Below are 14,653 nucleotides of genomic sequence, written 5' to 3'. Positions count from 1 at the left end.
TGTCTTAAATAGTCTGGCCTCTGAATACAACCAGGTAATAGTAAATAATGTGATTTTTCAGTGCAGACTTTTACCCTTTAAAGTTTCTCAGGAAATCACACTATACCAAATGGCCCACCAAAACATAAATGATTGTTATTTGAGAGTTCTTCAACCTATTACCCTGCACTTCCACCTGCAATATCTTAGTTTCAAGGTGCTATACAAAAACAAGAGAGAGAGAAAGAAAATTTACAAATAAGTTATTTTTATGCATTTAAAATGCCATTTGGATGGGGGAAAAAGTGTTAAAATCTCACGGTATATGCAACTTTTTAGGAAACTGTCTTGCAAAAAATATAGTATAAACATAGCTTTTATATGCACAGGGAAACTGAAAAATTTGTGTGACATTTTATTGTGATATTTTAAGAGTTATGGAATTTTTAGGGCTGAAAGATATATTGATGGTGATCAATCAAATTCGTCTTCTCATCTTGTAGATGAGGGAACTGAGGCCAAGGCAGAAAGGTTCAAATTACACAGGGTCAAGCTCAGAGTCCATATTTCCCCTCATATTCCCCACTGCTTTTTTTTTTTGAGACAGAGTCTCACTCTATTGCCCAGGCTGGATCTTGGCTCACTGCCACCTCTGCCTCACGGGTTCAAGCCATTCTCTTGTCTCAGCTTCCTGAGTAGCTGGGACTATGGGCACACGCCACCATGCCCGGCTAATTTTTACGTTTTTAGTAGAGACAGGTTTTCACCATATTGGTCAGGCTGGTCTTGAACTCCTGACCTGAGGTGATCCACCCACCTTGGCCTCCCAAAGTGCTGGGATTACAGGTGTGAGTCACCACGTCCAGCCGCCATTGCTTTTTCCATCAGAGAAAAGTCCAGATGTTGCTAGGGAGCTGAAGATTCCACTGTCCCCAAGGAACTGTGCTCTAAACCATTCTTGATTAGAAGAGGACAGAGTTTAAATAAATGAAATTTGTGGTGAAGCCAGAATTTCATTTTGCTCAGCACTTAAAACCTCTGCAGACTACAACAGAAGCTGCTGATGGAAGTTAGGTTTGAGCCTTATTTCCCCATTCATACTGACGTGGATGAGCAGTGTGAGGAAGGAAACCAAGAGGAGAACAGGCAGCAGGGTGGAAAGGAACGGATTGGCTCATAGACCAGAGTGTGAGCACATAAAAGCAGTGACCCCATTGTCACGTTCGGTCATTGCACCTTTTGGAATGGTATCTAAGCTTGTGTCCCTCAAAACAGTGTAAGATATGTTCTCATTAGTATCAGTTTCTTTCATTTCTGCTCTAATTAATTTTTTTAAAAGTTTCAATTCCATATTTGAGCAAATAAAGATGTCCTCATACTTGAATAATTCAAGAGCTCTTTTTTGCTGTTGTTTTGTTTTGTTTTATTGTTTTGTTGTTGTTTTCTTTTTTGTTGTCGTTTCTTTGTTTTTTGAGATGGGAGTCTCGCTCTGTTACCCAGGCTGGAGTGCGGTGGCATCATCTCCACTCACTGCAACCTCTACCTCCCAGGTTCAAGCGATTCTCCTACCTCAGCCTCCTGAGTAACTGGGATTACAGGAGCACACCACTATGCCTGGCTAATCTTTGTATTTTTAGTAGAGACAGGGTTTTGCCATGTTGGCCAGGCTGGTCTCGAATTCCTGGCCTCAAGTGATCCACCCTCCTCAGCCTCCCAAAGTGCTGGGATTATAGGCATGAGCCACTGTGCCCGGCCTTCAAGAGCCCTTTTTAATTTATTTAATGTAGTTCTATCTTTGCTGCCGGTCTATCCGTTGAAGTTGCCTGTCTTTGATGCCAAAGGCCAAAGACTTGGCTTCCTAGGGCTTCCATAACAGAGTAACACAGATTGGGTGGATTAAGCAACAGAAATTTACCTTCTCACATTTCTAGAGTGTAAGATCTAGGTATCAGCCAGGTTGGTTCCTCCCCAGGCCTCTCTCCTTGGTTTGCAGACGGCTGTCTTCTCCCTGTATCTTCACATGGCCTTCACTCTGTGTTCTGCTGTGTCCTAACCTCTCTCTATAAGGACACCAGTCATATTGGATTAGGATCCCTCCCCCCTGATGACCTTGTTTAACTCTAATTACCTCTTTGACCCTATCTCCAAATACAGTCACAGGTAGAAGTACTGGCAGGTTAGGACTTCAACATGTGAATTTTAGGGGGACACATTTTAGCCCGTAACAGGCCCCAGGGATGCTGAGCATAAAAGCAAGGCCTCCACCAGGAGCTCTTTCCCCTGGCTGTGCATGAGACTTACCAGGTCCTACCTCAGACCTAGGGAAACAGAATTCCCAAATAGGAGCCTGAGAATCTGAGTGTTGAAAATTTCCCCAAATGAATGAGACGTGCAGTAAGATTTGAGAATCACTGACACATCATTTTAACACTCCTTCCTTTCAGTTCTATGCACAAGCCTTAGGGAGTGGAAAATTGTATCTCTTGCCTCCCAGATAACCAATTGCCCTTTAAGTGCTCTTCCAGCTGCCTGAATTAAAATGGTTTTTTTATTTAGTCAGTTACCAAGCAGTGTCTCATTGGACTTAAAATGTCAGAGGAGAAGTTGACATTTTGACCCAGATTCTGAAATTAATTTTTAAGCCAGAAGGTATCCTTGCAGGAGCAAAATCGGGAAAGATGGCTGTTCAGCTCTTCTCTAGATACTCATTTTGCTGTCTACTTGAGAGCAACTGGAAACCTTTCTAAATGAAGGGCCCCACCTCGTTTGTGTTTTATGTCCTCTCATCTCCTTCTTCCTCTCAAGACCTTTGTGGCTGTCCTTCCTGAAGGCAGCCCTCTGTCCAGTGCTGTGGTGTGTCTGTACAGCAGTGTTGAAATAGACCACATTCTCCTTTTCTGTCCTCAAAAAAGGTGTAGTCTAGCTGGGATGGTAGAACTTGAACACAGGGAGTTGCAACCTAGCCTATGCATGTTCTCAGCTGGGAGAGCACTGTGGGCTTTCAGAGCACCATTTTTCTCAGCATCCCAGCGTCTGCACGGAACGGAAGTGATGCTTCTGAAACATCCTCTTCCTACCTTAACAGGCCCTCTCACACTCAAGTACATGGAAATACCTTTATTTCCGGCTCTGGCTAACCTTCATTAATCAGTAACCCTGCTTCAATAAGAACAAAAATGAGTACATGAATATTTCCAGTTGGACTCACCTCAGTCAGTCAGAACAGAATACCACTGTACTTATGTACCATCAGTGCATGAAGAAGTCATGATGAAAGCATTGGTTTCCAGGAAATTTCTCGTTTTTAGAGTGAAAAATGCCTACAGAAGATCACAGAGATAGGAACCCTAGGAAAAAAACCTGAGAACAAATGTATAAATGAAACAAGCCTAGAACGGCCACATACCACTTCACACTGGAGATAACATTCTGAGAAATGTGTCATGGGCGGTTTCATCGCTGTGCAAACATCATAAAGTACATGTACATAAATCTAGATGGTAGCCTGCTACGCACCTGGGCTACACACCTACAAGCTATTGCCTCTAGGCTCCACACCTGTGCAGCATGTTGCTGCAGTGAATACTATAGACAGTTGCAACACACTGGCAGGTATTTGTGTATCTAAACATAGAAAAGGTACAGTAAAAAAAATACAATATTAGAATCTTATGGGACCACCATCATATGTTTGGTCTGTCATGGACTAAAATGTCAGTATGTGACCCATGACTGTATTTTTATTGGTAGAGTTGTTAGCATTTGGAAATGAACACTTGCTACTTTTGTTTTTTAGAAAAAAAATTAAGCAGTACCTATTGACTTACTGATTTACTTAGCCATAAGGCCAGAGAGTCACTCTGTGAGCCGCTGGCCATGCTTTCCCAAGGAGGTAACTGTGCCTTATTGGTGCTTCAAGCAGTGAAGCAATAGCCCTTTATTATTACCACTCCCCAAATGCGCCCTCCATGTCAGAATACCCCTGTGGTGGCTGGAAATCTCAGCACTAGCCGAATCACCCACCTTTGCTCCTGTTTTAGGACATTCCTGCAAAGCCCACTGATCCCAGGATCTGTTTAGTGCAAGCGGTACTTTTCTACGTTCACATACGTAGACACTGGATATTTTAAAATACGTATTGTAGCTCTTTCTGCTACTCTCCCCAGAGATGTCACCTTTAATAAGGAGAAGTTGGGGGCACAGCTTCTCTTTATTATAGGATGTGAAAAAGTTTTCCTCTCACGGATCTGATCACTGGAACACCAGGAGTCTCCCCGTCCCACCTCCTGGTCATCTCATTAATGACCTAAATAAGAAGAGAGTTCCTTATTTGGCTTTTATGGAGGTATGGCATATCTGAGAAATGTGCTGTCACACTAGTGACTTCATAAAAAGATGTCCTTAGAGGTCCTTTCTTCCCAGCCAGAAACTGACCCACAAGGGTACAGATATACTGACGTCGGCATTGTAGAGTAGTTGGAGAGAGTGGTCAGGTTGAATGGAAAGCCACGATAAGGAGAAGTGAGGGTGGGTGCAGAACCTAGGAGTGGCTTCCTGCTTACAGAGCAGCAGGAAGAGAAATTGGAAGATCAAAGGAAAGCATCAAAAATGATTACAGGCCGGGCATGGTGACTCACCCTGTAATCCTAGCATTTTGGGAGGCCAAGACAGGTGGATCACTTGAGGCCAGGAGTTTGAGACCAGCCTGGCCAACATGGTGAGACCCTGTCTCTAATAAAAATACAAAAAATTGACCAGGCATGGTGGCGCGCACCTGTAGTCACAGCTACTCAGGAGGCTGAGGCAGGAGAGTTGCTTGAACCCAGGAGACGGAAGCTGCAGTGAGCCAAGATCACACCACTGCACTTCAGCCTGGGTGACAGAGCAAGATTCTGTCAAAAAAAAAAAGATTATGAAGGGATAGCAAAGGAGTTCCTGAACCTGCCTGAAGAACTGCTTGATGTTGGCAATAAACACAGTCAACTGCTTTCTAGTTTTATATATAACTATAAAGAGATGGCATCAAAATTAGGAAAACAAGCATCTACACAACTAAGTAGCAAGCAATTACTGGGAGGTTACTAGGAGGGATAAGTCACTAGCTTGAAAACTTCCTGGCTGTTTTCTTTGCTTTTATTTTTTTTTTCCTCATACTTGTGGCTCCTTTGATGTGTCACACTATTGTTGTGTTGTACGTCTTGGTTCCCTTACCCTCCTTTACTTGTCTGGTCCATCTCAATGACAGGATTCTGTCATTTGGCCTGACTCAGTCCGTTGTATAAAAGGACATCTATCAATCCACATCCTGCTGGTTACTATACATAATAAAATGTAAACATTGTGTTTCCTGCCTCTTCTCCTAGCTCACACACCTCCATGTAAAGGGACAATAGGAGGAGACCTGGAAACTAAGGACACCCAAATAGAATGTTGTCCCTGCAGGCGGATAGCTGAGCTCTAAATTACTCTGGATACAGTGAAGGACTAAATGGTTCCAATGAATCAGGTTCAGGGAGAAAGGGAGAAAAGGGTAAGGGGGTATGGAGGTAAGCCAAAGAGTGTCAAAAGTTCTCCTCAAAGCTATTTTAGGACAAGGCGGGGTCAGGCTGTTTGGGCTCAGCTCTTTTCAGCATGTGTCATAGGCAGCAGCCAGTTGAAGCCGTGCTGCCATGCAGTACAGGGACCCAGGTCTCAGGAAGGTGCAGCGTACTGAGAACCAAATGAAGACTTCAGATCAGTTCCTGCTGCTGTGTGTTCCAGGCAGTCTGGGAAGAGAATGACTATTCAGTGGTTGTAGGTATGTGTGTCTTCATCCCAGAAAGTGACAGATGTTCCTACCTAGTTGGAAAAATGGAAATTCTGTCCCTGACTTGTCTTTTTTTTTTTTTTTTTTTTGAGACAGAGTCTCGCTCTGTCGCCCAGGCTGGAGTACAGTGGCTGGATCTCAGCTCACTGCAAGCTCCACCTCCCGGGTTCACACTATTCTCCTGCCTCAGCCTCCCAAGTAACTGGGACTACAGGTGCTGCCACCATGCCCGGCTAGTTTTTTGGGTTTTTTTTTTTTTTTTTTTTTAGTAGAGACAGGGTTTCACCGTGTTAGCCAGAATGGTCTCGATCTCCTGACCTCGTGATCCGCCCCTCTCGGCCTCCCAAAGTGCTGGGATTACAGGCGTGAGCCACCGCGCCTGGACAACTTCATTGTCTTATTCCTTCCAGAACAAGCACCATGGGCTCAAACCTCCCCTGGCTCTGCTTTAAGAGAAATAATACTGCGTCCATGCAGAGGCCCTGTCTGCACAGGGGCATGGTGGGGCTGGCCTTCACCTAGTGGCCTTGCCACTGCTGTAGCTTAGCAATGAGGAAGAGATTGGTGAGCCTGCTGGAGAGGAAGGCTACCCTTACCTGCTGCTCTTCCTTTAGCGGTAACTTTATCCATAGACATGAGTACTCAGTTTTTCACATCTAGCTTTCAAGGGCTTAGAGATTAAAGATCCAATCCATACTCCTTGGATGCCCTTTTGTCAAGATAATCCCTTCTCCTGTAGCTCCTGAGCCCTCTGAGGTCTGAGGGCCAAGCTGCCCCATGGCAGGAATGGCACAATGTAACTGTCCTCTCAGTGGCAAAAGGTAATAGGATTAGCAAGTAGCGAAACAGAAGCCAAGAAAAGACAGGAGAGTTAGAGGCCTGGATGGTGCACCAGCCTTGGAGCCTCGCCTCTCTAGCCGGGGACTCAAGTATTCGGCTTTGGAGTTTGAAGGGGAGATAAACCTATCAAATTGCCAGGTGTTCCCCTGCCCCTGACGCATGCAAATGATTGTTGACAGCGAGTGTGGTGGTGGATGTGCCTCCTGGAAGAGATGAAAGCGTAATATTCCAACAATGAAGCAGCATGGGGGCTTTCTTCTGTAGTCAGAAACGTAGCAGCTTTGTGCTTGATCTCCTAAGCAAGATCATTTTTTTTAACCTGGGCATTCTTTGAGATGTCAGTTACGAGGTGGCGGGGAGCAGAAATGATGCCCAAGTTCGAATGGCATACTGCTGCAGGTAGGCTGTCTCCTGGCACGCAGATTTACAGGGTGAATGAAATCTCTCATGATTGGTGCTAATCTTTAACCATGGTGTTTTAACTTACAAGTTGGAGGCTAATTACACAGTTACCAGTTAAAGCCAGGTGACCTCATTTGTTGACAACAGTGCAGATCAAAGGAAAGAGGAGAGGATGAGGAAAACATCTGTGATTTCCTCCCAGAGGGACAGGGAAGCTGAGCATCCATTCGAGTAGTGTCCTCTGAGGACTGGCCTTGGTTAGAGCTTGTTGGTGGGAATGTGCTAAGGGGAGATGCCTAGGTCTGTCATTGGAGTAACATGAGAGTTTGGCTGCAGGGGAACTCAGGCAGCTCTGAGCCATAGGATGGTAGATTAGAGGGATTCACAGTGGCACACAGTCTCTCCATAAATGGGAACTTGAAAATCAGGGCACGTGGCCGTGGTGACTCACGCCTGTAATCCTAGCCCTTTAGGAGGCCGAGGTAGGCAGATCACCTGAGGTCAGTTCAAGACCAGCCTGGCCAACATGGTGAAACCCCGTCTCTACTAAAAATACAAAAATTAGCCAGGCGTAGTGGCAGGTGCCTGTAATCCCAGCTACTCGGGAGGCTGAGGCAAGAGAATCACTTGAACCTCAGAGGCAGAGGTTGCAGTGAGCCGAGATTGCACCATTACACTCCAGCCTGGGCGACAACAGCAGGACTCCAACTCAAAAAAAAAAAAACCGAATCAGGGCACGTGATGGAGGGAACACTCTGTCCCAAGGGACGAGGGAGCTGTGTATCTACCTATTCCAGCTGCCTTGGGATGAGCCACTGCTAGTCATTCCACCTCCTTCCCAGACTGAAAAGAGTCAATCACATGGAGAGGGGCTGTACAAAGGGACCATGGGGGACCTGATTATACTGACAGATTTTTTGAGTCAGAGTCTCCCTCTGTTGCCCAGGCTGGAGTGCAGTGGTGCGATCTCGGCTCACTGCAACCTCTGCCTCCCAGGTTCAAAAAATTCTCCTGCCTCAGCCTCCAAAGTAGCTGGGACTATAGGCACGTGCCACCACGCCCGGCTAATTTTTTTCTGTATTTTTAGTAGAGATGGGGTTTCACTATGTTGGCCAGGCTGGTCTCAAACTCCTGACCCTGTGATCCACCCACCTTGGCCTCCCAAAAGTGCTGGGATTGTGAGCCACTATGCCTGGCCTTTTTGTTTTGTTTTGTTTTGCGTTATTGTTGTTTTTGCTGCTGTTGTTGTTGTTTGAGATGGAGTCTCACTCTGTCGCCCAGGCTGGAATGCAGTGGCACAATCTTGGCTCACTGCAAACTCGGTCCCCCAAGTTCAAGCCATTCTCCTGCCTCCGCCTCTGGAGCAGCTGGGATTACAGGTGTGCACCACCACGCCTGGCTAATTTTTGTATTTTTAGTAGAGACAAGGTTTCGCCGTGTTGGCCAGGCTGGTCTCGAACTCCTGACCTCAAGTGATGCACCCACCTCAGCCTCCCAAAGTGCTGGGATTACAGGCGTGAGCCACCGCACCCAACTATATTGACAGATCTTTTAGTCTGAATTACTATCAGCCAGTGTGGTCTAGTCATGACATATCTAGCTCCATCTTGAGACCTCATGTCTTACTGCTGACATCACGTCCTCACTGGTACTTTTTCTTCCTTGGCTTCAGGGGCATTGCTGTGTAGGCTCAGATCTGTGCCAGACAGGATGTGTAGGGGGAAAAGCTGCATAAGTGGGGGAATGTCACTTAGCAACGCTCAGCAAGGGGGAATGGGCCTGAAGTATTCTCCCAGAGATGAATGAGCAGCCCATTCTAGGGACTATCCTTTGAAGGACTATTTTCTGTATGGTACATCCGAACTTTTCTCTGGAAAACATGTCTTTTCATTCTGATGATTTTGTATTTATTCTCTTCCATCTTACCATGGTTTTACAAAAAAGGAATTTTAACAGACAAAAAAGTAAGCCTTTACTCATTCAGCAGAGTTAAGGACCTCCTGTCTTCTGTGAACAGGGAGAGGTATAACAAATATAGTAAAACAAGAACAGCCACTGCCCACGTTGTAGTGGTAAGTACCCTGCCCAACCTGCAGAGAGTAAATTCCCTACACAGCTCTAACAGTGACTCAGGGAGGAAAACGTCTTCAATTACTGGCCTCACCTTAGTTAGAGGTAAAGCAGCATATTAACAGAGAGGGTCTGATTTTAAACTTTTAGCTGAACATAATTCTATAGTATCTTAATTATCAGTTTTTTAAAAATTACATAATCTAGAATGGTGTCGTCCTTGCTCTTCCTTTTTTCTTGTGCCAAATAATAGCCCCCTTTGGCATATGTATGTTATTGTTTAATTAAATGATTCTCAAACCTCTCTTTAACATTTTAACAAACATAAAATTTGATAGAAACGGGCTAGACTAAAATCAGCATGGGAAGATATTCAGCAGTCTAGGAAATCGGGTATTTTTCTACACAGATTTGAGTGTCACCGAAGATACAGTATACTTTGCTGAATCTCCCTCCTTGATATTCTTGTGGTTTTATCTATCTTACCAAAACACTTCCAAGTAAAACAGGCTTTCATTGACACCATTTGTCCTTTATTGAGCCAACAGGGGAGGAAAAAATACCATTGCACTGGGTTTATCCACTTACTGTGGAGCTGGGGAACCAGAAACCACCACTGGACACCTCATAAGCGCACCAAGGTTTCCACCGCCACCTGGTGGCTAGATGGAGCACAGCATCTGTGTAACTGGTGGGCAAAGGTGTTCTCCAAGATGTCAAAGTGGGGGAGAAAATCATGGGTGTTCTGCAATGAAGAGTACTGTACTCCTTATCTTTTTGCTGCTTCTCCATGTTCACCCTTAAAGGATTGATTTTTATTTTTTACTCAGCTCTCCTCTTCCTTGTTTTTCAGGTTGACGCCGCTGTCACCCCAGAGGAGCGCCACCTGTCCAAGATGCAGCAGAACGGCTATGAAAATCCAACCTACAAGTTCTTTGAGCAGATGCAGAACTAGACCCCCGCCACAGCAGCCTCTGAAGTTGGACAGCAAAACCATTGCTTCACTACCCATCGGTGTCCATTTATAGAATACTGTTGGAAGAAACAAACCCCTCTGTTTTATGATTTACTCATTATCGCCTTTTGACAGCTGTGCTGTAACACAAGTAGATGCCTGAACTTGAATTAATCCACAAATCAGTAATGTATTCTCTCTCTCTTTACATTTTGGTCTCTACACTACATTATTAATGGGTTTTGTGTACTGTAAAGAATTTAGCTGTATCAAACTAGTGCATGAATAGATTCTCTCCTGATTATTTATCACATAGCCCCTTAGCCAGTTGTATATTATTCTTGTGGTTTGTGACCCAATTAAGTCCTACTTTACATATGCTTTAAGAATCGATGGGGGATGCTTCATGTGAACGTGGGAGTTTAGCTGCTTCTCTTGCCTAAGTATTCCTTTCCTGATCACTATGCATTTTAAAGTTAAACATTTTTAAGTATTTCAGATGCTTTAGAGAGATTTTTTTCCACGATTGCATTTTACTGTACAGATTGCTGCTTCTGCTATATTTGTGATATAGGAATTAAGAGGATACACGTTTGTTTCTTTGTGCCTGTTTTATGTGCACACATTAGGCATTGAGACTTCGAGCTTTTTTTTTTGTCCACGTATCTTTGGGTCTTTGATAAAGAAAAGAATCCCTGTTCATTGTAAGCACTTTTACGGGGCGGGTGGGGAGGGGTGCTCTGCTGGTCTTAAATTACCAAGAATTCTCCAAAAAAAATTTCTGCAGGATGATTGTACAGAATCATTGCTTATGACATGATCGCTTTCTACACTGTATTACATAAATAAATTAAATAAAATAACCCTGGGCAAGACTTTTCTTTGAAGGATGACTCCAGACATTAAACAGTCAAAGTAATTCTGGGTGGGGAGAGAAGAGGCAGATTCAATTTTCTTTAACCAGTCTGAAGTTTTATTTATGATACAACAGAAGACGAAAATGGAAGTGGCAATATAAGGGAAGGAGGAAGGCATGCCTAGACAAACCCTTCTTTAAGATGTGTCTTCAATTTGTATAAAATGGTGTTTTCATGTAAATAAATACATTCTTGGAGGAGCACCATTGTGCTGGTGTGAATGATTCTATGGTAACAATATTGACCATTTACTGACCTACAGTAAGAACTGTGGGTACCCAGTGAGAAATCTTCTCATGTTGAGTACCCACACCTGTTATGTATTAATTGCAAGTCTGAGTAGGAAGTTAGGGCCAACTTGTGTCTCCCAGTGCTGGCAAAATATTTCCTAGACCTCATTTACAGTCTTTACTTGATCTAAAATATTTTGCTTCCATATTTTGGCCCTCAAGTTTGACCCAAATGAGAGACAAAGGGAAAAGTTCCAGGGAAATAAAAATTAAGACAGCTGATTGTTATCTGTAAAACAGAGTTTCTTTTTCTTCTTTTTGGTTTTGTTTGTTTGTTTGCTTTTTATTGAGACGGAGTCTCGCTCTGTCGCCCAGGCATGATCTCAGCTCACTGCAAGCTCCGCCTCCCGGGTTCAGGCTATTCTCCTGCCTCAGCCTCCCGAGTAGCTGGGACTACCGGTGCCCGCCACCACACCCGATTAATTTTTTGTATTTTTAATAGAGACAGGGTTTCACCATGTTAGCCAAGATGGTCTCAATCTCCTGACCTCGTGATCCAGCTGCCTTGACCTCCCAAAGTGCTGGGATTACAGGTGTGAGCCACCACCCCCGGCCAAAGCAGGGTTTCTTATCCTGAATGCTACTGACATTTTGTGGAGAATAATTACTTGTCAAAGGGAGTTTTCCTGAGCAGTGTAGGATATTTATTTAGCAGCATCTACCCACTGGCAATCAAATGTGTCTCTGGACGTTGCCAGATGTCTTTTAGGGGACAAAGTCAATCACATTTGAGAACCACAGCTCTGTAGTTTAAAATAATGTGGTATGTACATAATTTTTTATTGGGAAAGTCTCCTTCTGTTAGTTCAGGCTGCTGTAACAATCCCATAGACTGGGTGGCTTGAATACTTCTGTCTCTCAGTTCTGAAAGCTGGATGTAGGAGATCAAGGTGCCAGCACAGTCAAGTTGGCCAGGGCCCTGTCCTGGTTCACAGATGGCAGCCTCCTGGCTGTGTCCCTGTAACAGAAATGCAGGTTCAGTCACTTGCTGCTTGCCGAATCCAATTAAGAGTGAGAAAATGGTATAAAAAAAATGACTTTTTATTCCAAAGCTAGCTTGGGGGAAGACGTGCGGGCTTCCTGCCTTAAGGATATTGCTTCACTTTTGGAGCAGAAAGTGGGCACAGTTTTTTGGTTTTTGTTTTTGAGACAGGAGCCTCGCTCTGTCGCCCAGGCTGGAGTGCAGTAGGGCAATCTCAGCTCACTGCAGCCTCCACCTCCTGGGTTCAAACAATTCTCCTCCCTCAGCCTCCTGAGTAGCTGGGGCTACAGGCGCGCACAACCACACCTAACTAATTTTTGTATTTTTAGTAGAGACGAGGTTTCACCATGTTGGCCAGGATATTCTTGATGTCCTGACCTCGTGATCTGCCCACCTCAGCCTCCCAAAGTGCTGGGATTACAGGCATGAGCCACTGCCCCCAGCCAAGTGGGCACTTTTAAAAGGAGGGCCTGGCACGAATAACATGCAGGGAAGGCAGCGAGCAGGTGGGGGTCCCTGTACTCGTTTTGGTGCGTTATCTACCAGGCGATTGAGTCAATGTCTTTGTGGACAGAATTCGATTACAGAATTCTAGTTGCCCGGGCCAAAAAGATTAATGAGATTTTGAGAGACTTTGCTGTGGCTAATCCGATGGGTGGGGAAGAGTACAATCTCAGTACAATTTTAAGTTGTATTTATCTTATGAATAATGTGGGCTATTCTTTTATATGCCCAAGGGCCATTTTTATGTTTTTTGTTTGGGGCTTGAAGTCTCTACTTCGGTATCAGGGTTGCAGTGCCTGCTGTCTTACTGTTTCCATTTGTCTGGTACATTTTTGTTCATTCCTTTATTTTTAGCTATTTCAATGACTGCATTTTTGGTGTGTGTCTTGTGTGTGGCATAGAGTTGAGGTTTTGCTATACAAGCCAATCTGAGTATAATCTTTTTTTAATAGGCAAATTAAGCTCATCCAGTTTTATTGATGTAACTGCCATGTCCGTGTTTGGTGTCAATTCTGTCATATCTCCAGGTTGGGGAGAGTTGTTTAGCAGGCATAATTTGGGTTGTAAGTTGACTGTTGTCTCCCGAGCAGTCTCCTGGTGAGAAAGAGTTTCACTGGAGCTTGGAAGCACATAGTTAGACGGCCTTGCCCTGTAGGGAGTGTCTGGTGAAGGAGAGGTAAACAATTATAATTGCATTTCTAAAGGGCTAAATAGGACATGGGAAACTGGAAAATGGAGAAAAGAGAAAAAAGTAATAACTCGTTCTCTTTTTCTTAGAAAAATGAGGGTACTTGGTTACATCCTCACATGGTGAAGGGAAAGATGGTCTCTTCATTTCCCTCGAGCACTAGTCCCATCGCGAGGGCTCTGTCCTCATGACCTAAGGTAACCCTAAGTGCCTCCCCAAGGTCCAACCTCCACATACCATTATAGGGGATCAGGGTTTCAACATAGGGATTTGGGGGAAACACAAACATGCAGTTCACAGTGATATCTGACTGCGATTCCAAAGGTCTGAGGACACATTGGCCCTGGTGTGTTTGCTGTGTTGTCCTTGGCCTCAGGTGAACATTTTAGCTTTAGATTGCAACATTTTAAACTAAAAACACTAAGCTGGAAAATTAAACTTGCTTCATCACGTTCTGCATTATGAACAAACTCAAAACTCATCTGAGTGTATCTTGTTTTCATAAGAACAAAATGGTTATCTCCCTTGCCCTGTTAGGGGCAGTTAGACATGACGGCTGTATGAAGGTATGTACATGTAACAATTTATATATACAAGCTACTGTTTCATTTTGCCTGGCCCAAGGGGAGGTAGCTAGCTAGTTGGGGTGTCAGGGCGAATTAACCCTAATATAATAGTACATTTCTAATGCCACCAATGAAATGAAAACCATCTCTCAAACATGGCACTGTATGGGATGGCACTCCAAGGCCAACCTTCAGTTACAGTAACTACAGCTTTAACTTTGATCATTTTGTTACCAGAAAGGGGGTCCCAATGCAGACCCCAAGAGAGGGTTCTTGGATCTCATGCAAGAAAGAATTCAAGGCAGGTCCATAGAGTAAAAGGAAATGAAATTTTAGGAAAGTAGAAAAATGGAAGATTGGTTGCTCCATAGGCAGAGTGACCCTGAGGGCTGCTGGTTGCCCATTTTATTGTTATTTCTTGATTATATACTAAACAAGGGCTGGATTATTCATGTCCCCCCTTTTTAGACCATATAGGGTAACTTCCTGACATTGCCATGGCATCTGTAAACCAGGGTAACTTCTTGACATTGCCATGGCATTTGTAAACCATCATGGCTCTAGTAGGAGTGTAGCAGTGAGGACAACCCAGAGGTCACTCTCATTGCTATCTTGGTTTTGGTGGGTTTCGGCCGGCTTCTTTACTGCAATTGT

At 44.2% G+C, this 14,653-nt stretch overlaps 1 protein-coding gene across 6 annotated transcripts in view; it reads left to right on the top strand.

The window, feature by feature from the left end:
• APP (amyloid beta precursor protein) overlaps positions 1-11,172 on the top strand; it is a 285,398-nt gene extending 274,226 nt beyond the window's left edge. For all 6 annotated transcript variants that reach the window (XM_017956499.2, XM_017956498.2, XM_009202408.3 and 3 more), the window contains one exon: positions 9,951-11,172. In XM_017956499.2, the coding sequence (XP_017811988.1) occupies positions 9,951-10,052 (102 nt within the window). In that variant the 3' untranslated portion in view covers positions 10,053-11,172. The remainder of the gene's footprint in view (positions 1-9,950) is intronic.
• Positions 11,173-14,653: the final 3,481 nt, after the last annotated feature.

This window comes from Papio anubis, chromosome 4 (genome assembly GCF_008728515.1).
Source record: "Papio anubis isolate 15944 chromosome 4, Panubis1.0, whole genome shotgun sequence".
NCBI classification, from domain to species: Eukaryota; Metazoa; Chordata; class Mammalia; order Primates; family Cercopithecidae; genus Papio; species Papio anubis.
The sequence above is the reverse complement of the archived record's forward strand: the minus strand, read 5'-3'. Positions and strand labels throughout refer to the sequence as shown.